A 19,343-nucleotide genomic window follows, 5' to 3' on the forward strand; every position below is an offset into this window, starting at 1 on the left:
ATGCAGATGAAAGCGAAAATATCGAACATGGGGGCAGGATGACAGTTTCTCACCCCTTCTTCGCAATGTCCAGCGAACATTTACCCGCGACCGAAGCTATGTATGCCGTGGGTCGGATCTGTTTCTTTTTGTCGGTCCGTTGGCGTTCGGGTCAAATATAACGACCCGTGCGGAACCAGTTTGCCGGCTGTTGTCGGGTTTTGCCGGGTCGATGACACCACGACTGGCCTTTATAACCTCCTCCTGCTGGAAAAATGTCAAATTCTGCGAGTCTCGATGTCCGCCACAACCTTTCCTCAAACTCAACAGCGTCACTCACAATGGAGTTCCTTTTCCCCCTAGAATGCCAAAACTATACAAGCACTTCTCGTTCAACTTGGACAATCTCAGGCCTGGAAAGAGGCCCAGAACGAACAGCTCCAGGGATCAACTCTTATCCCAGAGAATGAAGCTGCAAGTGCAAGTGCAAATACATCTGTCGCGTCTCTCCTCTCTCAATTACAGACGCAAACTGGAGACCAGACGACGCTATATCACCATTCGAACACAGAAGCGAGTTTACAGGAACAGCCAAGGTACCCCAACCCCATACCGATACCTGATTCTCATGCCATACACGCGCCGAAGTTGAGGTCAGGAAGCCTAAACATTGATAGCGATTTGGATGGGGCCAACTACAACCGAAGCTCGGACCTTCGTCATTACAGTTTCCTACAATCGCTTCCCATACTTGCGGAACTCGCAAACAGGAGAGAATGTGTTGATCAACTGATTGTTGTACGTTCCAAGCTCTCGACAGAAAAACATGCCCTGATTTAATAACGACTTTTTTAGATGAAGAAACAACAAGATACACTCGAACGTCAACTCCTCGAAGAGAGGATTTCTATAAAGAAGAAACACGAGCAAAAGGTCAAGGATGCCTTGTTCAAGTGAGCGCATATATCTCTGTCAGTATTGCCGAGGATGTTGACACGCGAATGTATGTAGGGCGCGTTTAGTTGGCTCAGGGTTGTCTCCCCATGAGGCCAGGATGCTCAACGATGGATACAGGGATGAGTTGAAGAAGTTTGATGGCGAAAGAGCTATCTCCGCCTGGGAGGACCTTGTTGCAGAACAACAAGAAAGCCTGTCGTCGTTGGGAATTCCTGCCATGTTCTTGACCCATGTGGGATCGGAGAGGGAGGTAAGCACACATCGGGTCCTTCTATGCAGTACGAATGATTTACTCCTGTTGTAGGCACAACGAAAAGTTGTCCATGTATTGGAGGGCTTGATAGGTAACGCTCCGTAATTGTAGGTTGCAGTTAAATTACGCTTCCCCACACCCTGGGCACTGTAATCGGGGTAGAAGGGTCGCAAATCTGCTGATGTCGCTTTCTCGGTGGAGTGGCGCTTTGTGACCAGAGCTTGAAATGCCGATATGCCTATTTAGTAGTGGACACCTATGGCCTCACCACATAAAACTTGACGCAATCTGATTGAATGACTGTATATATCATTCAGAAGTGTTCATTGTCATAGCAATACTCTGAGATAGACCTGACCGCGAGCCCGGATTGCCCAGCGTGACCGGCGTGGACTTAGCAGATTTCATGCTGGAACAGGTAAGTTAATTTAAACTTGCCTTCAGGGTTGGAGTTGCCTGTTCTCTTCATTCCACCAAATCTCCCGTCGATTTTTTTCCTCCCCGTGCATGCGAATGCGAATTTTGCGAAGGTTTTAATGACCCGTGCGCCATGCCTTATGTTGACCTATACAGCGACAATGACTATGCATCCATCTTCTATACCACCAATACCGATTACGGAAATGTCGGTGGCTTTGATCCAGAGAAGCCTACTATAATGATGCTTCATCCGACGTTCCTCGACTCCTCATGGCTAAGCAATCAGTTTGGCGACCCAAGGCTCGACCAACATTATAATTTGATCGCATTTGACATGCGCGTTTGTGGGCGGTCGAGATGTAAATCGAGCGGGATGCATGATTCTTGGGTAGACGCTGCAGATCTGGCATTTTGCCATCAAGTGTGTGCTTGTAAATCCTTCTATTTATGTTGTCTCTAACTACTTCTTCTATTTTTCGAAGCGTCTCCATCTACCACCGTGCCATATCCTAGCGATGGAGGCAATCTCGGTCGCAGCAGCCCTACGGTTCGCGGTCTTGTACGTCCTTGAATTTCGATAAATTTTTTTTAGGTCTTTCCTACACTCATTTTTCGACTTCAAGATTCCCCGAAATGTGCCTCAGTCTTGGACTGTGCAATGTACCTCCCCCCACCGAGTAACAACCTCCCATTCCCTCACCCCTATTCGATAGCTGATGTGAAAGTCAGGTTGAAATGGGTATTCAACGCTCTCGACGAAGTCATGCAGTCGTGGTGTTACGCAGATGACCTAGAATCCTTCGAACATGTCTGTATGGAAGCAGTCAAAATCACGGTCGGGCCTGTAAGTTCGCTCCTTCTCTTTTGTTTGGCGACCCTTCGACTGACCAACATGGGCAGGATTGTGAGCCCGATTTAATAGATGACGTAGGTGCATTTCTCCCCCCATGAACCATCAACACTGATTGACATAATTGGGTTAATAGTTGATAGCATATTGGGAGGTGGCAATGCCCCCGCGTAGAAGACGCAGAATAGTGGAGCTGATGAATATCGTTTTGAATGTAAGGTTTTTACCGTTTTTCCATGTCGATCCCCTCGTACACGCGACAGTTGACACGTCCCTCGACAGCGAACGCCGCTGAAGCAAGACATCGTCAAGGAAATCAAGCAACCTGTGTTGATAATTCATGTACACTTCTTTCCAACGTCTTGAATGGAAACAACCATTGATGGTATTACTTTTAGGGAGAGAGGAATGAAACCTGTCCGCAAAAGTACGCGGAGCGGTTACAATCTGAACTTAGTAATGCGGAGCAAGCATATCTTTACTCAGTTAAAGGTTCTGTTTATGTTGTCGGCGTGCCTTTGCCGATTTTTCTAACTTTTCTCTCTCCATACTTAGGTGGCGCGGGCAGCCTTAACGTGACTTCCGGTACCGCCTCCATCACGAACCAGGTTTACTGCAAGTTTCTTGCAAGACTTCCGCGCTGTAGATCAGATATCGCGAAACCTCTACAATCTACGGAAGAGCGTATGACGGCTGCCTTGGAGAAACTGGCGCAAATGACGGGTGATTCAAGCATAGCGTCCCGAATGCCGACATGCTCCCTCTCATTCTCCTGCCTCCCTCATGAGGTTGTGAAAGGGCAGGGAGAGTCACTGGACCTTTATAAGAAGGGCGAGTCGGAAGCGTTTGTGCCTACCGGGCCTGACGGAAGGCCATATAGAAAGTACGGACTTGTTAACTTTTTACGCGATTCTAAAACCAATCCACCTGTCTGAATAGATATTCAGAGAAAAAGGACGAACATTGGTTCCATGGCGAAAAGGATGGTTTATCATACGCCGGGAGTGAGTCTTCAATATAGGCATCCTGTCACTTCTGTTCTACTGATTACTTCCCCACCCACCTCAGGGACGTTCTTTAAACAAGCAAAGCCAGATACCGGTTCCCATGAAAGACCAAATCAAACGTCTGAGACCGCTGCCAACGGAGACCAGTCACACCATGGGCGCCTACGACGATCGACCATTGGACCGAATGCTATCAGTGACAAGCCTGTGCTCAAGGGGTCTATGGTCAAGGTGGTGGGTTCCAATTCGACTACGACCTTCCAGAGGCTTCTCAAGTAGAGGGAAAAGGATCGATCCACTTTGTTGGTTTTATTGATCTATTTATTGGTTGTACCAAATCTATTTCCTTGCTTCTATCTGTTTCGATCTTGAGTGTATTGCAGTTACAATCTTCTAACACACTATACCACACACGTCTACTTATCGTTGTCTTACTCCCCCTACTGTTGTGCACATTATGAATTTATAGAGTCATTAGATGGAAACAAGCAATGCGTTAACGCCGCTTACCTTCCTCTACAGTTGTCTTGGAAGAGAATAATCTTATTCTGTAACTATTTGTTTAACTTGTCCATGTTCACCAAAGAGAAATCAATCCATAGTAACACATCCGGCCAGAGTACTAAGCACTTTTTAAATCATAAAAACCAGGCCCTCAAAGACTTCCTTCAGCCATCTTCGACTTGTAATACCTCACCATTTCTTCCAAGCCCATTCGCACCGTCCAACGAGGCTGCCATCCCAGGGTTTCTTTAGCACGAGTAGTGTCCGGCCGTCTCTTCTGCGGATCATCAGTAGGTATCGGCTTATAAACGATCTCCACCCGACGAGTCCTCTTGTCTCCATCCTCATCCTGTACTTTTTCTACAATCTCCTGAACAAGTTCAGCAAATTCCCCAATGGTGAATTCTTCTTGGTTGCCAATATTGACGGGACGGGTCTCGTTGGAGTTCATTAGGCAGATGAGGCCGTCGATGAGGTCGTGGATGTATTGGAAAGAGCGAGTTTGTTTGCCGTCACCATAAACGGTGAGATCCTCACCCTTCAATGCTTGAACGATAAAGTTTGAGACTACTCGTCCGTCATACGGGTTCACTAGACAATTTGGATCAGCGGACTGGGTTCTATTCGTGCAATTGATCAAAAAATTTGACAACACTCACTACGTGGGCCGTACGTATTGAAGATACGCGCCACCCGGACGTCGACACCATCTTGTCGATGGAAGCCGTAGGTGAGCGTTTCAGCCACACGTTTGCCTTCGTCGTAACAAGCTCGAGGACCAATCGGGTTTACGTGACCCCAACTACACAGATCAAATTAAGGCGGAACGACATTAATGATGAAGAAAAATGTTTCGTACTAGTCTTCAGGTTGAGGATGGACCTCGGGGTCGCCATATACTTCTATATGGGTCATATGAGATCAAGCTTTGGTTTGACAAGGTGCATTTTCGAACATACCGGATGTACTCGAGATCAGGAACCGAGCTTTGGTACGTTTGGCTAAACCGAGCATGTTCAGAGTGCCCATGAAAGACGTCTTGATGGTTTTGACGGCGTTGTATTGATAATGAGGGGGAGACGCAGGACAGGCGAGGTGGTAGATTTCTAACCCCGATTGTTGGACATGTTTAATTTAGATGAAATATTGGGGGGAAACAACTCACGATCACATTCTATCATGAAAGGTTCGACAACGTCATGGCGAACGAGTTCAAAGTTTGGATGGCCAACCCAATGACTGACTGTGGTCTTGGAACCCGTAAAGAAGTTGTCGAGTACAGTGACTTCGTGGCCTAGAAGCATGAGACGATCGACGAGATGAGACCCTACGAAACCTGCGCCGCCGGTGACCAGAACGCGTTTTCGCATGGAAGGAAATAAAAGTTTGACTGGAGGAAAACGCGAGAGGGTGGTGTATGAGATTGAGTTGATATCAGGATGATAGATGGATTTCGATTGATAGGCAGCGTCGGAGGTTCCAGCAGTCGCCTTTAAGGCTTCATCATCTGCAGCATTGGTTCCTGCGGTGTCAGAGCTATCGGACGTGTAGCCATAGTGGGGTCTAAGATAGAGAGCACGTAGAGCTTCTATGGAGACCTCGCTGTCGAAGCCAAACCGATTGAAGCCAACGGTGGTGATTTCCTGACCATGTTTGTCCAACTCCTTGAAAGAAAAGCGAAAGATTGAACGGAAGACACAGAAGCAAAAACAAAAGAAAAACTTACAAGAGGCATGATGGTTGTAAGTAAAGACACCTCGCTGTGTGTCAACTGTAACTGGACACGACTGATAGGAGGAATGGTGCCTGTCCACCACATACATATTTTAGCACGGGATTAGCGCGCCGGCAACCGTTTTAACTTTTTTTTTTTCCAGCCATGCCTCGAACCTCAAAATCGTCCACAAAATCAAGACATAACCCTTTGATTGCTCAAATCGGAGAAGATGAACTATTAGCAAAGTATGGACATGTCTCGCAGCCTGGTAGGCGGGAAAAGTCGAGACAATTCAAAGACAACAGTGAGGATGAAGAGGTTACCGATTGTTTTTTTTCCAATTCATGTTTCATAGTTCTTATCGATAATGACAGGTCATACTGGATCCGAAATCATCAATGCGCATCTTAGAGCTCGCAAGAGATCAACAAAAAGAACTTGGTGATGACACAAGTGAAGATGAGGAAGACGAAACACCTGAGGAACAGATACGAGCCGGAATCATGGACGAGGACGAAGTCGAGGAATATGATGAAAAAATGGAAGAGGTTGAAGAAGTAGAATTCGTGCGTAATAACTACTCGGAGTCCCTTCGAGTGTGTAACCAGTAATTTCGAGTAGGATATCGACGCGGGTGATCTTCAAATATTGGATCAACTACTTCCTCCAAACTCTGGTGAACGAAGGACTCTTGCAGATATAATATTTGCCAAAATAGACGAACATGAAGCCGCGAACGCAGCAGCAATAAAGAAAGTGCCACAAGGTCAGCAAGGTCAATCGTTTGAAAGTTGAATCTCACATCCGTTTGTGCAGATAAATCGGCGCCTGATCCTGCCCTAGGACTTGACCCTAGAGTTGTCGATGTTTATAACAAGTTCGTACCATGTAACGCACCTTCACTTCCGATTTTACTTACCCTCTCATAGAGTTGGTGTGCTTCTTCGCGGCTACAGATCCGGTCCTCTTCCGATACCATTCAAAGTCATACCCACTCTTCCTGCATGGGCCCGTATTCTTGCCTTGACTCAACCAGAGAATTGGTCACCACATGCAGCACGAGCTGCGACAAGGATATTCGTGTCTACCATGAAGCCTTCACAAGCTCAACTCTTTCTCAGCGTCGTGCTCTTGGACGCGATTCGTGAGGATATACGGGAGAATAAAAAACTGAATGTTCAGTATTATGAGGCACTGAAAAAAGCCTTGTACAAACCCGGCGCATTCTTTAAAGGGATTGTATTTCCATTGCTTGAGGTATTTTTCTCTGTTTCCCCTTGAGACAATGGACCTCTAATTCGACATTTCGTAGCAAGGATGTACACTAAAAGAAGCAGCCATAGTTGCTTCTGTTTTGGCTCGGACGAGAGTTCCAGTGTTACATGCCTCAGCAGCACTTTTGCGGATCGCGGAAATGGACTATTCTGGTGTGGAATTTCTGTCCCAGCCAACCGTGATCTTTGTCTTATGTTATTTTGGCTCCTAGGTCCAAATTCCCTGTTCATTCGGGTGCTCCTCGACAAAAAGCACGCACTACCCTACAAAGTCATTGATGCTCTCGTATTCCACTTCATCCGCCTTTCAAATACTTATAAGGCACGAAAACGCGGAGACGCAGAATGTCTTCCGGTATTATGGCACCAAAGTCTTCTTGTTTTTTCCCAGAGGTCCGTTACTTTCTTCCCTCGCTCCACATTCGTTCACTCAGACAATGCTATCCAGGTACGCGTCAGATCTCACTCCCGACCAAAAAGATGCGCTATTAGATGTTTTGAGAGCGACGCCTCATGGCCAGATTGGGCCAGAAATTAGAAGGGAGTTAGTAAATTCTGTGGTGAGAGGGCAGCCTCGTCCTGACGAGGATGTGGAGATGTCATGATTAGGCTCTTTTCGACGTGCCATGTACCCCACGCATCCATCTATGTAGCCCCTAATTCTGACTTGTTTTTGCACGAATTCCGGAGGGGTTTCTTGCTTATAGTTAATGATTTTCTCGGTCTGAGCAGTGTCGCCAGCAGTCGAGGGCATTACTCAACTTTTTTACCTTCTTTACCTTCTGACATCAAGGTTGAACGGGTATGCCTCAACATCGACCGAAGTCTATCCTGATCCATCGGTGTTATGCTGCTACAATCAAAAAGTCATAATGTTCATTGCAACCATTAACTACCTTAAGAAAGGATTTACACAGGTAATTTTTTCCGCTTTTTAAGCCTATCTTTCCCATCACTCTTTGGAGCAGATTTAATAGCGTTAAACACTTCTCTGAGACTCGGATCCGCATCCAACATTTTCAGCTTCTCTTCTTGCAGATGATCACCTTTGTTGTTGTGGGCGATGGCGAGACCAGGTCCCTTGAACTTGACAGGTGCAAGAGAGAAAACTTGGTCGATTTCATCTCCCTGTGCATCCACCTTGTCTCGCCGTTTACGCTTTTTATTCTTCTCTGGTTGGAACTTTTCCTGGGGTTCCACCACAGCCATCTCCTGATCCTCAATGGCGTCTGCAACTTCACCTTCACCTTTCTTTTTGTTTTGTCCCCCTCCGGATCCTAGCTTTGAGCTGGACTGCATACTCCTCCATTCATCGGGCCGTCTGCGAAGAAGGTACAAGTTGAGATTCCGACTGAAAAACTTGCCATAGAAGGACCCGATCAGAGCTTGTTCGTGAGGTAAGACGGATCGTGCAATTTTTTCCTGAAGAGGGTTGTAAGAGAGAGATACGAGAGGCGGGAAAGGCTGTAGAAGATCTACCTTCAAGTAGGTATCAGCGAACGCAAAACACTTGTCACCGACGCGACTTCCAATTCTGTCGTCCACTAATTCGTGGTAATGTCCTATGAAGGACATGACGAAAGTACGTTTTGATTTTTGAGAGATGGTAGGTGAGTCCAGAAGAGCATCGATTATGCGTGAACCCGAAGCATCGTGTGAGATCTTGAGTCGTTCTGAGATCTCGAGTGCGTTGAAACTAACCACAACCTTGTTACGAAGAACGGTATGGATCAAAGGGGTAACACGCACCTGTCTATAACACATTGATTATACGGTTCAGATAACTTCAAAACGGTTTGGAGTAAGAGAGATCCCTGGACGGTTGCTTCACGTGAGCTACTGGAGTCCTCCTTTTCTGTTTGTTTTGGTCGTCCGTTATCATTTTTGTGCAGCAATTGATAGTCCTTAAGCACAATTAGATGGTGTGGTAACTGAGAAACAAGACATACTTGGATTGGTTTCAAATGCAAAGCACAAGGAACCAGAACTTTCATCTGGTCGAGAGTCAACAAACCAAAGGCTTTGGATAATGCCTTGACGAAGAGGTGAAAAAGGATAGGTAAACGGAGAGATTGAATTCCTACATGAACAGCGTTTTCTTCTAGTGTACAAAGGGTTGCCGACCGTTGGATCGCAGCACGCAACACTGAGGTTCTGGAGGACGCTGAAACAAAAAAGTCAAACATCAAGCTGTCGACAGAATCTATGGTCACGAACTGATGAACTTTTCCCAACTGCCTTCAAGTTCTTGATATACCTCTTCAAGTTGAGAAGAATTACACCGCTCCAGAGATTTTGCCACAACATAATTCGCGACAGGATGAACAGAAAGTCGAGGCAGTTTTCCTTTCAGGTATGCATTCCACAACAGAGAAAAAGGCTTGTCTGAGACTCGGGTCATGATGGTTTCCAACACATGCGATGAGGTAGGATCTCGGAATAACGTCCCTAAGTAGTCAGAGGGCTGTATATCTTTCGGATTCTCTTTGACTGGAGTTTGGGATGAGGGAGGGACATGTTATACGAAATCATAAACATACGTGATTCAGAGATGGCCCCGACAGTCATCCTGTCCATTAGCGAGTTTTCCTCGTCGGCCATTTGGTACAGTGTCTCAATATGGAGTAGCATCTGTCAAAATCTCAATGCACTAAGTTTGCAGCCTTGATCTGAGATGCTTACGGTCAAACACGGCCCCGCAACATCGCTAGCAGCTAAGGCACGAACTTCGTTAGAACCAAGTTCTGCCCTGGTTGTTGTCACGAATCTCCGAGCCATGGCATCAAACTCCGGGGGGACTTTGATCAGACGAACTTCATTACCTTTGCCTTTACTATCCGAGAATAGCGAAGATAGGTGACCTTGCTTTGATTTCCACGCTGAGCTCTTTTTGGAGCGTAAGTTGGGTTGAAATTCGGAAGTCGGAAAAGCGGCAGGGCATAGAAGAGACAGGAGGACTCGAACAACATGAGAAGCAAACGGATTCATCATCAGTGAGTTCAAATAAGGTAAGAGTTCCTGGGAAGAGTAAGAGGCGAATATTACTTCAGAAAGGTTGGCACGAACCTCGCAAATGTCCAGAATCAGCTGGACCATAGTTCTCAACTCCCCCTTATCGGAGTCCGGTACGGAGGGAAATATTCCGTTTAGCTGTAGTGTTTCGGATTTGGATATTCACCTCTAAAGATAGATGAAGGGAATTACCTCTCGCGAGATCGTGTCGAAAGACACGTAGAAAAGTGTTTGACAAACATGCGAAGCAAATCGGTGTTGTACGAGCAACTCATACCTGTAGTAAAGAGACATTCAACTGAGAGCTTCATGAACGATACATCTTCGATACTCACGAACCAGAGAGACTATCGAGGAAGACCCTTCGAACAAAATCATTCATTGAGTATGCCATTCTTTCTAACACGATAGAGCAATCCGGATCAGTCGCTAGCTGCTTCTCCTTGCCGGTCATCTCTGTCAGCGCTGCGTTGAAGAACATCCGTTTCTCTTGGGAGCCAGTCTCAATGACAAAACATCTTTCTATACGGCAGACTCACTGACCTGAATTGGGATCCATTTGGTCCTCCTCTACAACAGCATCATCTTCTCCATCCTGCCAATTTCTTATTTGTGTGTCCACAGTTCGGAAATAGGCCTTGACATCAGCATCGACATATCCGAAAGGTGCTTCGGAATTTAACTCTTCAGTTTCCTCGGGACGAGAAACGATCCAGGAAGGACCAGCTTCTGCGTATTGATTATTAGAGTCGGGCTCTTCCTTCCGGACAGGTGATTCCACTGTCTGCTTCTTGCTCCTCTTCCCCCGTTTCCTGTTCTCTCGAGGCATTTCGAGGAAGAAGAAAAAAAGATATAGTCGCGTTATGTAATGGGACGCGCCTGCGCGTTCTCCCTCGTTCTTTCCCGCTATCTATGTTACAGCTGGAGGCAAAATCTCTCGACTCTGACACGGTCTGAGAAGGGGTGAGCACCAGCGCATCCTTCGACTCGTGAAGAATGCTTACCCTCATTGAAACTACAGCTCTTGCCGTTTACTGTTATGACAGTTACCACAAGTATTTATAAGAGGACAAATTTGTACCACCATCGATCTCAGTGCCACAGCGTACATTACACTCGAAATGCGCACCCTCCGAGATTGAATCACTTAGAATCACCTCGCTCATTGAGGTGTAGTAACCAAATCGTGCGTCTTCGCCACCCGCGAGAAACCTTCAGCAACAGATGGACGCCAGAAGATTAAATAACGCCGCGGTTCATAGCTGTTGCTCTTCCCTACGTCGTTTCCATCGAGCTTCTTCACCAGATCTTCGTTGAAGCGTGTCTCGACGACCGTGAATCGGTCTTTCCTCCGCCCTATCCCACCCCAGGTCTAGTGCGTGTTCTTTAGTTGTATTGTCGCGCTGGCGAGAAATCATTTGCAAGACACCACAACTCTGATTCTCACTGACCGTAGGATCTTAAGGTCAATGACGGTCGTTATCTCATCAATCTTCACTTTCGAAGCTAATGGGCCTTTGAAGATAATCTGCACTGTCGTGGAGCGGGGTGCGGATCAGAACCAGAAGTGACCCTACGGAGTACAAGTTGGGAGAGATTGGCAGTTCAGTTCGCCGCTCAGTGATGCGATAACTACATGGGTGTATCGAACTCAAGTTGGGTTACCGACTCAAAAGGCTACTTCTTCAAGCCCCGTTTTATGATGGTGAATACATGTCGTTAATTTTGAATATGATAACGTTGTTACAGGTCAGACAAAAAAGAGCAGAAGTTTGTCCGATATTCCCTCCATTGAGGCCTTGAAGGGATGTGAATTACGTTCGTTAAACGAACCCGTGTCCTCAACAAGCTCATAAATGTGCGACGCCAACGCAACGCCCTTCAAGCGTATGTATACACCAGGTATACACGTGAAGTTGTTGCGGAGCAGGAGTTAATGGACAATCGGACAATCTATCATCTGAAGTACTACTCGACTTACTAGACTACTTCTTCAGGATTCTCGTGAATTATGCTATCAGAAGTTTTACTTTGCGAGGACATGAATACACTAACATTTGTCGCGTGCGTGTAACCACTTCATGTGAGGCGCCGCTCAAGTCAAGGTGCTTATATTTCAATGGATCCACTGCAGTGATGCAAGATACCCAGGCTGTGGTTTACGTCTAGCCATTGATTACCCTCTAAGTTCGCACTCCGAATATTCCTTGCTTCAAACATGACACTCTGAAACCATCCACCTTCCCGCGGCGCGCTCTTCATGGTTACGGGAACGAATATTTGAGATGACTTGTGCGTCGTCTTTCAATGATCCCTCAATCTATCTTTCACCTCTGACTGTTTCTGCTTGAGGACCTCGACTTTCTCCTCTTTACTTGCGTTATAGGCTACTTGAGATTGGTTGAACCTTGATCCCAAATGAGATATCAAAAGCTGGCGAAAATGGGAGTAAGAAACTTACGGATTGTCAGGCGACTTCTGGAATTGTTTATAGAGAAGGTCCTTGTATTGCTGAAGCCTAAGGCCGGGATGCTAAGAGAGGGTCAGTTCAGGCTAAGTGATCGACAAAGGTACGACCATACATCAACCTTGAGCTTGGGCATTTCGCGCTCATGGTACGCCTCAAGTGCAGCCTAATTTTTTTGAGAGAAATTCAGCGAGAACGGAGAAAATACTAAAGAACGGCACTTGCCTTGAATCTTCTCTATTTGAACAGGATGAACCTCGTCAGTAATCACTTGGATCAAATGAGTTTTCAAAGCGGACCTCGGGATGTCTCTCAATACCAGCGGCCTGGGTTCCAATGCTGGCTTTATCCGCCTTCGCGTTGACGACTTCGAGAAGGTCAAGCGCGTTATCGATTCCAGTGGCAGCATAGCTCTCGATCTTTGCATCGTCTCGATCGTCCTCTTTAGTCGCACCTAAACCACCTCCAGCAGCTATCGCACCTGGTCCAGCGGGAGCTTGAGGCACTTTGCTCTTCTTTGCAGTGGAACCAGCTTTGGGAGCGGATTTAACCTTCGATGGCGCAGACGACTCTTCCTCCGCCAATAACCTAGCGTTTTCAGCTTTTCGAGCGAGATCTGCCTTTCGCTTTTCCTCTTTGGTATCTTTGGTTTTAGCGGTTTTAGCACCATCCTCCCAAGTAAGGGCTTCCTTTCGCTCCTAATAAACATTTTTATCAGTCGGCATAGTGACAGTCCCAATCGAACCGGGTACACACTTTTACAGAAGCTGCAACCTCGGCTTTCTTGGTTTCATTCTCGGCCTTTTTTGCACGACCAGCTTCCTTCTTTGCGTTCCCCCCTTTTGGTGCCATTTCCGCGAGTTTGACGTCGTGCGAGCGGTAAATATCGAGGTGGAAGAGTTGCTTGAATCGATGAGTCAATATAAACAAACTTACAAACTCCGAGATTATCTTATCAATTGACAACCTTCTCCACGAGCACAATAATCTACCTACTTCTTTACGATGGCTACAGACAGCGTTGGCAGCAAATTTAAGCCTGGTGTACAGTGTGAGTTTTTTTCGTCCTCGAGTTTGCCTGTGAATTCAGCTGTTTTGATTCAGATGGACCTGTTCTATCCCAAACCGACTTGTATCTGCTCAAGGCTGAGCTCGAGCTAAACCCAATCCTGACGAGCTCAGCACCGAATTTCAATCTCATATTCAATATCTCCTCGGGCCATACCACTGGTATCAACCCAGCTGGCCCTCAGGATAGAGATCTCGGCTTTACCACCAAAGACGAATTCGCGACGGTCCCTCGAGTAACCCGGCTGATCTTGATCACACGTCTGAGTCCGTGGTGCACCATTGTCGATAATGAAAATGGAGTCACATTGAAAGACATCTGCGAAGCGATTTGGAAGGAGTATGAACTTATTAACCGTGCAGTCATTCTGATCGCTGACGCTTGCATCGCAGCTATTCAGAGAATTATATCACAGATGCGGAGTTTTCGGCCATCAATCCGAGAGTGCAAGAGGCTGTAAAACGGACAGCAATGAGTAGGCAAGCCGCAAACTCTCAAGCCAATGCTTGGTATGGGGCGTACACCCCCGCACAACCGCCATCGAGGTTTAAACGCTACGGTGAGGTCTTTTTTCTTTCTTTCTTAAGGACTTTGTTGGCTTAGACCTGTTAAAGATTGGTTGAGAGACAAGATCTTCTTCGACAGACTTCATAAACAGGATGATTACGCCCTTCAGCGGCTAGGATTCAAGGCTCCGAACATCTTTGTGATGGACTTCGTATCGTGACAGTCCTGGATCTGAGACTAGTGAACGTCGTTGAATATTACCGTCCGCATATGTATGTACCATAACCACCTTCGAACACGCTTTCGACATTTACAGATCATGCGAGCAGAAGGGAACGAAAATAGACTTGAATACCTCTCTTTTTCCATGCTGCCACCACCGACTCATCCTCTAGCTCATCTATCCTATTCCTCGTAAAGAGCGAGAATTCCTTCAACTTTCTCCTTCTCTGATTCAAGAAAGTGAGTATGACGTGGGGGAAGCTATAACATAGGCTTCCGCAGCACTCAAGTTTTAACGATCGTAGGGAAGGAAGAAGTATCTGGCGCTCTCTTCCGTCATTAATACCAAGGATGAGGGCTTCAAAAAAGACGTCCATAGTAGGACCACTTGCTTCACGTGGACTGAGTGAGAATCTCAGTCCGAGGTTCACAACGTGAGGAAGAACGAGGAGGCAGTCAACCAACTGCGCAGGTGTCAACGGAAGGTAGGAAAGCCGGAATGTTTCTAGTCTAGGCCCGAGTCGATCAAGAAACGAAACAAGCATAGCATGGTGTGGCGCTGGAATACTGACAGGCGGAAGGTCGACAGGAAGTAGCCATTCGACTTGGAGACTCTTCAACGCTGTGCAGTGTATTCTGTAGAGAAAAGACATGAAATTGCGCTCGGAGTCGTCGTGCCTCTTTCCCTGCACCACAAAGTGAAGATGGCGCAACTCTGGGAGTTCCACCACTTGAATGATGTCTGGGCCGTCCGGGCACACGGAGTCGTCGGTGAAATCGCAATGACAGTTCACCGTGCAAGTGGTTAGTTTTCTGGTTTGACTCAGAATGGCTAACCAAGAGTCGAGTGACAATAGATGTCTATTATCCAAGTTCAAATCCAGGTCGGTAATTTGTCCCCATCGGATTCCAAGACACATAATATTCAGTGACAGGTTGAATGACCAGCCACCCTTCACATCCAAAGTCAGAACCTTCAACGACTCTAGATGCTGTGGAGTGGATTGAAAGAGTGGTTCGATACAGGGGCTGGGAAGGGAGAAATTCACTCTGTGCCAACGACCAGCGTGGGCGAGAAGGAGTGAAATAATCCGAGCGCATGTAGGATTGAGTGCCTTTCCCGGCACTTCATGGGGAAAGTAGGTCATTCGGACTGATAACGGATATGCGTTAGAGGACCGAATGCAACGTTTAACAACGTCGATGAGAGGTGCATCCGGGACGTCGCTTGAGACCGTACAACAACGATTGATGTCGACCTCGAACCGACTCCATAGATGTGACGCAGAGATGCATAGTTCCCGCCAGCGTCTGCAGACTGAGAGGAACACCCAAGGGAAATTTCCCTTTCGCAAAAGAGGATATTCTTCTTGATGAAGGCATAAGGTGAAAATTTCCAACTGGAGTTCAGCAGGAAGTTTGCTGAACGGGGAGCTCACTAGAGCAAGCACCAGTGGTTCCTGATTGGGAAAGGTGGACTAAGCGGGGCCGTTCAAGTTTGAACACGACAAAAACGCGTACCGAGTTGTATGACAAGGAGGTCATTCCAGTAGGAATTATATGAGTAAAGGAAACAGAGACGAAAGGACCTTTTATAGTGCCGCGTCTTTGAGTATTCCATCAGCACAGGATATTATTGTATCCTTGTTTATGCGTCACTGTAGTTGTAGTAACTGAATAAGAGCATTCAATCGTTACCTTGTTTCTGGAGTTTCTTCGATACGAAGTCATGCTACAACATCTGACACTGACCATTTATAGAATTGCATCGTGCGATCATCTAGTACAATGCGACAGTTGCTTTACATATTAAAAGTATCTGCCAAAATCGTAAGCCTCGCTGCCACTCCCTGCATCAGCCGCTTCCGGCTTCCATTTTGAATTTGAGGAGTTGCTTGCTACTTTCCTCGAGACTGACTTGAGCGGTTTGGTATGACCGGAACGCCCCTCGTGTTTGCTTGGCTTCTTCCTGTCAGTGGAAAATGCTACTTTCTTCTTCGGCGGTGACACATCCTGACCTGACCGCTTTCGTTTCTCTTTGACCGGAAGCCGTGTCTCTTCCTCTTCTTCGTCCCTTTCGTCATCCAAATCTTCGTCCTCACCTTCGTCACTCACTGAGTCATCTGCATTGCCCTCTTCAATCTGTGCCTCGCCATGTTCTTCCTCTGACCCATCGTTACTATCGTCATCATCGCCATCTACATACTCTCCTACCAGAACCAAACTGCGCGAATCAGCCTGCCCTGGCCGCATTTTGACCAATCCGCCTGCCTTCCTCATGTCTTTGCGTGATAAGAGCGCTGCAAGAACAGCCTCGTCACCGGGGTACATCTCCTGATCGCCCTTATCGCCCGGCGAAGTACCTTCGGCTGGCGGTATGCAGTAATAACGGAATTTGCCCACGTTCCAATCCCGCAGGACCATTCGAGTTGCAGCGGCTATATCAAGAGTGCCTCGCTGTCATACTGTGTCAGCGCGATGCGTCAAAAAAACATTGGTCTGTCAATATTGTTCACCTTTTTGACCAACTGTTGCGCCCGTGCGACACCGGAGAGAAAGGTATCTACATCTCCCTGCGGAAAAGCCGGAAGACTATAGAGAAGCATGAGATCTTCGGTATTGGAGCGAGCAACAATTTCCGCAACTAATAGATAAAAATTGAAAGGTATAATTATTTGGGAATGGCACACGGCTTACTAGGTGGAGAAGGATCTTTCAAGCGATCAATTCTTCCTCTGTTCCGAATGAGAATATCGTGACAACGAAGTCTTGCAGCATCTTCGGCGGTCTTGTCAAATTCCCATGAAAATCCCGGTGTGTCAATTATGCGTATTGAGAAGCCGTTAACATCAATAGTAACCTCTTGCGGAAGATAAGTGGTGGTAGGGCCGAAACTGCTAGATGACGGTGCATACATCGGTAATGCAGCCTTTTTGAGTAGTGAATTTACGAATGCACTTTTCCCGACCTATACATATGAATCAAGATACGCCGAGAAGAGAGACGCTCAGTTAGACGTACATTGGCAACACCAACAACAGCTGCCACGAAAGGTCCTCCGTTCTTCTTTTGTTTCGCCCAATCAGCCAAGCATTTCAAAACACCTTCCACACCGACAGCGTCATCGGATGGTTCGCTCGCCTTCCGCTTGCCCTTGATGTCCGCCGGGATACGAGGATTGTCTGGCAAAAATGCCGTAGCAGAACGGAATAGTAGTGTTGGATGGTCTCTCCGTAACGTGGAAGACCATGCCTTCACGGCCTCTCTAGGAGAGACATCTGAGTGAAGTCATGTTCATTCAGTTAGAATGGCTTTGAAGTCGGCAGGTAGGACACACCAATTTTGTTAAGGATGAAAAGTAGACGTTTGTTGTCTTTCGACGCTAACTCCTCCAACTGAGTACTTCGGAAAGAGATAGGATCTCGAGCGTCAAGCACTTGAATGACGCAGTCGGCCTGATCTAAAACAGATTGAAGGTTGGGAAGGTCTCTATTGATGAGCAAAGGCTCGTCCTCTTCCTCTTCCTCGTCGTCTACCTCTATGGGCGCCGGTCGAGTAGAGATTCGGCTGCTGGCGATCCTTTTGGCACTTATACTTCCAACTCCTTCGGTGTCACCATCCTTGTCATCGATTTCGACTTCTTCTACTTGGGAAGTAGATTCCTCGTTGTCAGAGTCTTCGTCCGCCCTCTTGACGGTCCCAGCCTTCTGAGCTCTCTTCTCTTCCTTTTTACGTTCTCTCTCCTCCACTGCCTAATGAATCATTTAGAATGGACAAAATCGAGTGCGATATTGCCAAAACGCACCAGTCTCCGTTGTTCCCGTACTTCAGCTAAGACCTGATCCTTGTAAGGAAAATTGTTCGGAATACCAGGGTCTTTTTTATGTTCTGAAGAAGAAAGTAAACCCTTGGATCAACTCAGAAATCGGCCTATGAAAGATAGGCGTACTGGATTTCCATTGTGGATTTTTTTTCGCGTCTCTAGATTTCTTCCTCTTGCTCTCCTTGATTTGCTTGTGAAGCCTCGCTCTTTCGTGGATCTTTGTCCGTTTGCTGGTTTCTAACGCAGAGAAAAAAAAATGAGATGTGAAGAAAACAACAATGGATTTACTCACTTTTTCTTATTCGAGGCATGTTGATGACTGAGAACGGGCTGAGGATTGTACTTCGTTAAAAAATTTCTCTTCCAGTCCAAACAAGGAAATTGTGAGGTAGCACAAGCGCCCAATTGGCTCCCTCACCGGCCTCACTGGCTCTTGAAGCTTGAAGCCCAGTGAAAATCGACAATATTATCGGCCTTTGTCTACAATTGTCGGGTAAATTTTAGCGGCAATAGTTAGGATACCTCTGACAATGGTGGAAAACGGTAGCTCGACCTTGTCCCGCCTATTGCTCACAAATTGTGCATCACACCGGGTAAAAATCACATCATTAATTTGTCTATTCCCCGCTATTCTTGGTGATTTTAGGTGAAAACATCCAGTCAATATCTGGGATAGGTCTAACAATGGTGGAAAATGGTAGTTCAAGCATAATCCTAGCTATTGCCTTGATTAACATGAAATCATGTCATTGAATAACTATATGAGTAAAATACATGCATAATTAATTTAATTCACTAATCGTACGATATTGCTGCTGCCAACTGTCGCCCCCAATACTTTCTTGTACCCGCCCCCTCCAACCTATGCCCTAAATAAACTGCCCATCCTGCTCACGAATCACCCAAACTAGAACGAAGTCCGCTGCATTCAGAGGGGTTGAGTTTGCATTTAGTACTGTGCATGTATGGTTCTGATCAGCATAAATTAGTAACAGAGATACAACGATACCTACAGTCAGAAATCACAGATTGACAACTCAAAACATGGTAACCTGGTGGGTATGAAGGGATATCAGAACAAGAAATATGTGTAAGGCAAGGCTACACACCTGTTCAGCAACTAAGGCGACAACATGAGCCTGGACTTGAGACAAAGGGCGAAAGTTGAGCGTGATGGTGGTGGTATGAAGAAGAGTCGCGTTGCATGTTCAGGAGGTTTTAAGTTAGAATGTTTGAAAATTCCCACGTGGCAGAACAGCATGCTGAGCTCCAAATTCACTAA

General features: G+C 46.6%; 8 protein-coding genes across 9 annotated transcripts; 4 read left to right on the forward strand and 4 right to left on the reverse strand.

The window, feature by feature from the left end:
- Positions 1-118: 118 nt before the first annotated feature.
- On the forward strand, positions 119-1,475 carry E1B28_004018 (uncharacterized protein). Its single transcript, XM_043148471.1, has 5 exons — positions 119-278; positions 343-777; positions 835-932; positions 991-1,186; positions 1,241-1,475. Exons 1-5 carry the CDS (start codon positions 255-257, stop codon positions 1,292-1,294), a joined length of 807 nt encoding a protein of 268 aa, XP_043013070.1. The 5' UTR covers positions 119-254; the 3' UTR covers positions 1,295-1,475.
- Positions 1,476-1,631: 156 nt separating this feature from the next.
- On the forward strand, positions 1,632-4,010 carry E1B28_004019 (uncharacterized protein). Of its 2 annotated transcripts, XM_043148473.1 has the most exons (12): positions 1,632-1,732; positions 1,834-2,030; positions 2,092-2,168; positions 2,233-2,286; positions 2,339-2,453; positions 2,510-2,536; positions 2,596-2,673; positions 2,742-2,801; positions 2,858-2,951; positions 3,015-3,342; positions 3,399-3,463; positions 3,528-4,010. In XM_043148473.1, the coding sequence occupies exons 1-12, from the start codon at positions 1,726-1,728 to the stop codon at positions 3,743-3,745; spliced, it is 1,320 nt and encodes a 439-aa protein (XP_043013072.1). In that variant the 5' UTR covers positions 1,632-1,725; the 3' UTR covers positions 3,746-4,010. The 2 variants fall into 2 exon arrangements, with proteins under 2 accessions (XP_043013072.1, XP_043013071.1); XM_043148472.1 differs by having other exon boundaries at positions 1,632-2,030.
- A 68-nt stretch (positions 4,011-4,078) lies between these two features.
- Positions 4,079-5,837, reverse strand: UXS1 (UDP-glucuronic acid decarboxylase 1). The gene is made up of 6 exons (XM_043148474.1): positions 5,697-5,837; positions 5,136-5,634; positions 4,930-5,076; positions 4,830-4,872; positions 4,630-4,772; positions 4,079-4,561 (listed from the first exon to the last, which is right to left on the reverse strand). The coding sequence occupies exons 1-6, from the start codon at positions 5,787-5,789 to the stop codon at positions 4,122-4,124; spliced, it is 1,365 nt and encodes a 454-aa protein (XP_043013073.1). The 5' UTR covers positions 5,790-5,837; the 3' UTR covers positions 4,079-4,121.
- A 6-nt stretch (positions 5,838-5,843) lies between these two features.
- Positions 5,844-7,648, forward strand: E1B28_004021 (uncharacterized protein). The gene is made up of 8 exons (XM_043148475.1): positions 5,844-6,005; positions 6,062-6,253; positions 6,309-6,453; positions 6,504-6,564; positions 6,617-6,944; positions 7,000-7,114; positions 7,174-7,354; positions 7,410-7,648. Exons 1-8 carry the CDS (start codon positions 5,850-5,852, stop codon positions 7,564-7,566), a joined length of 1,335 nt encoding a protein of 444 aa, XP_043013074.1. The 5' UTR covers positions 5,844-5,849; the 3' UTR covers positions 7,567-7,648.
- Positions 7,649-7,870: 222 nt separating this feature from the next.
- Positions 7,871-10,823, reverse strand: E1B28_004022 (uncharacterized protein; the record flags this gene model as incomplete). The annotated part of the gene is made up of 12 exons (XM_043148476.1): positions 10,517-10,823; positions 10,309-10,462; positions 10,166-10,250; positions 10,028-10,111; positions 9,644-9,979; positions 9,502-9,592; positions 9,179-9,451; positions 9,046-9,125; positions 8,911-8,994; positions 8,711-8,865; positions 8,441-8,657; positions 7,871-8,383 (listed from the first exon to the last, which is right to left on the reverse strand). Exons 1-12 carry the CDS (start codon positions 10,800-10,802, stop codon positions 7,871-7,873), a joined length of 2,358 nt encoding a protein of 785 aa, XP_043013075.1. The 5' UTR covers positions 10,803-10,823.
- Positions 10,824-11,916: 1,093 nt separating this feature from the next.
- On the reverse strand, positions 11,917-13,363 carry E1B28_004023 (uncharacterized protein). Its single transcript, XM_043148477.1, has 6 exons — positions 13,197-13,363; positions 12,740-13,138; positions 12,666-12,677; positions 12,556-12,606; positions 12,435-12,505; positions 11,917-12,380 (listed from the first exon to the last, which is right to left on the reverse strand). The coding sequence occupies exons 1-6, from the start codon at positions 13,290-13,292 to the stop codon at positions 12,278-12,280; spliced, it is 732 nt and encodes a 243-aa protein (XP_043013076.1). The 5' UTR covers positions 13,293-13,363; the 3' UTR covers positions 11,917-12,277.
- An 82-nt stretch (positions 13,364-13,445) lies between these two features.
- On the forward strand, positions 13,446-14,236 carry E1B28_004024 (uncharacterized protein; the record flags this gene model as incomplete). The annotated part of the gene is made up of 4 exons (XM_043148478.1): positions 13,446-13,491; positions 13,545-13,848; positions 13,902-14,068; positions 14,124-14,236. 4 exons carry the CDS (start codon positions 13,446-13,448, stop codon positions 14,234-14,236), a joined length of 630 nt encoding a protein of 209 aa, XP_043013077.1.
- A 1,746-nt stretch (positions 14,237-15,982) lies between these two features.
- Positions 15,983-18,605, reverse strand: E1B28_004025 (uncharacterized protein). Its single transcript, XM_043148479.1, has 8 exons — positions 18,354-18,605; positions 18,188-18,298; positions 18,044-18,126; positions 17,576-17,990; positions 17,260-17,516; positions 16,936-17,206; positions 16,755-16,882; positions 15,983-16,695 (listed from the first exon to the last, which is right to left on the reverse strand). Exons 1-8 carry the CDS (start codon positions 18,370-18,372, stop codon positions 16,048-16,050), a joined length of 1,932 nt encoding a protein of 643 aa, XP_043013078.1. The 5' UTR covers positions 18,373-18,605; the 3' UTR covers positions 15,983-16,047.
- Positions 18,606-19,343: the final 738 nt, after the last annotated feature.

This window comes from Marasmius oreades, chromosome 2 (genome assembly GCF_018924745.1).
Source record: "Marasmius oreades isolate 03SP1 chromosome 2, whole genome shotgun sequence".
In the NCBI taxonomy this organism is placed as follows: Eukaryota; Fungi; Basidiomycota; class Agaricomycetes; order Agaricales; family Marasmiaceae; genus Marasmius; species Marasmius oreades.

Bases quoted from the DNA above. Each gene is read 5' to 3' on its own strand.
- E1B28_004018 (XM_043148471.1), top strand. From the start codon at position 255: ATGTCAAATTCTGCGAGTCTCGAT. The intron at 279-342 runs GTCCGCCACAAC...TTTTCCCCCTAG, and splicing joins CAAATTCTGCGAGTCTCGAT to AATGCCAAAACTATACAAGC. The intron at 1,187-1,240 runs GTAAGCACACAT...CTCCTGTTGTAG, and splicing joins ATGTGGGATCGGAGAGGGAG to GCACAACGAAAAGTTGTCCA.
- E1B28_004019 (XM_043148472.1), top strand. From the start codon at position 1,740: ATGCCTTATGTTGACCTATACAGCGACAATGACTATGCATCCATCTTC. The intron at 2,031-2,091 runs GTGTGTGCTTGT...TATTTTTCGAAG, and splicing joins ATCTGGCATTTTGCCATCAA to CGTCTCCATCTACCACCGTG. The intron at 2,169-2,232 runs GTACGTCCTTGA...TTCGACTTCAAG, and splicing joins GCCCTACGGTTCGCGGTCTT to ATTCCCCGAAATGTGCCTCA.
- UXS1 (XM_043148474.1), bottom strand. From the start codon at position 5,789: ATGTGGTGGACAGGCACCATTCCTCCTATCAGTCGTGTCCAGTTACAG. The intron at 5,635-5,696 runs GTAAGTTTTTCT...TTTTCTTTCAAG, and splicing joins TTACAACCATCATGCCTCTT to GAGTTGGACAAACATGGTCA. The intron at 5,077-5,135 runs GTGAGTTGTTTC...AATCGGGGTTAG, and splicing joins TTTCATGATAGAATGTGATC to AAATCTACCACCTCGCCTGT.
- E1B28_004021 (XM_043148475.1), top strand. From the start codon at position 5,850: ATGCCTCGAACCTCAAAATCGTCCACAAAATCAAGACATAACCCTTTG. The intron at 6,006-6,061 runs GTTACCGATTGT...CGATAATGACAG, and splicing joins ACAACAGTGAGGATGAAGAG to GTCATACTGGATCCGAAATC. The intron at 7,355-7,409 runs GTCCGTTACTTT...AATGCTATCCAG, and splicing joins CTTCTTGTTTTTTCCCAGAG to GTACGCGTCAGATCTCACTC.
- E1B28_004023 (XM_043148477.1), bottom strand. From the start codon at position 13,292: ATGGCACCAAAAGGGGGGAACGCAAAGAAGGAAGCTGGTCGTGCAAAA. The intron at 13,139-13,196 runs GTGTGTACCCGG...AATGTTTATTAG, and splicing joins AGGTTGCAGCTTCTGTAAAA to GAGCGAAAGGAAGCCCTTAC. The intron at 12,381-12,434 runs GTAAGTTTCTTA...TTTGGGATCAAG, and splicing joins CAGAAGTCGCCTGACAATCC to GTTCAACCAATCTCAAGTAG.
- E1B28_004025 (XM_043148479.1), bottom strand. The intron at 17,517-17,575 runs GTGTGTCCTACC...GACTTCACTCAG, and splicing joins TTTCATCCTTAACAAAATTG to ATGTCTCTCCTAGAGAGGCC. The intron at 16,696-16,754 runs GTGAACAATATT...ACAGTATGACAG, and splicing joins CGCAACAGTTGGTCAAAAAG to CGAGGCACTCTTGATATAGC.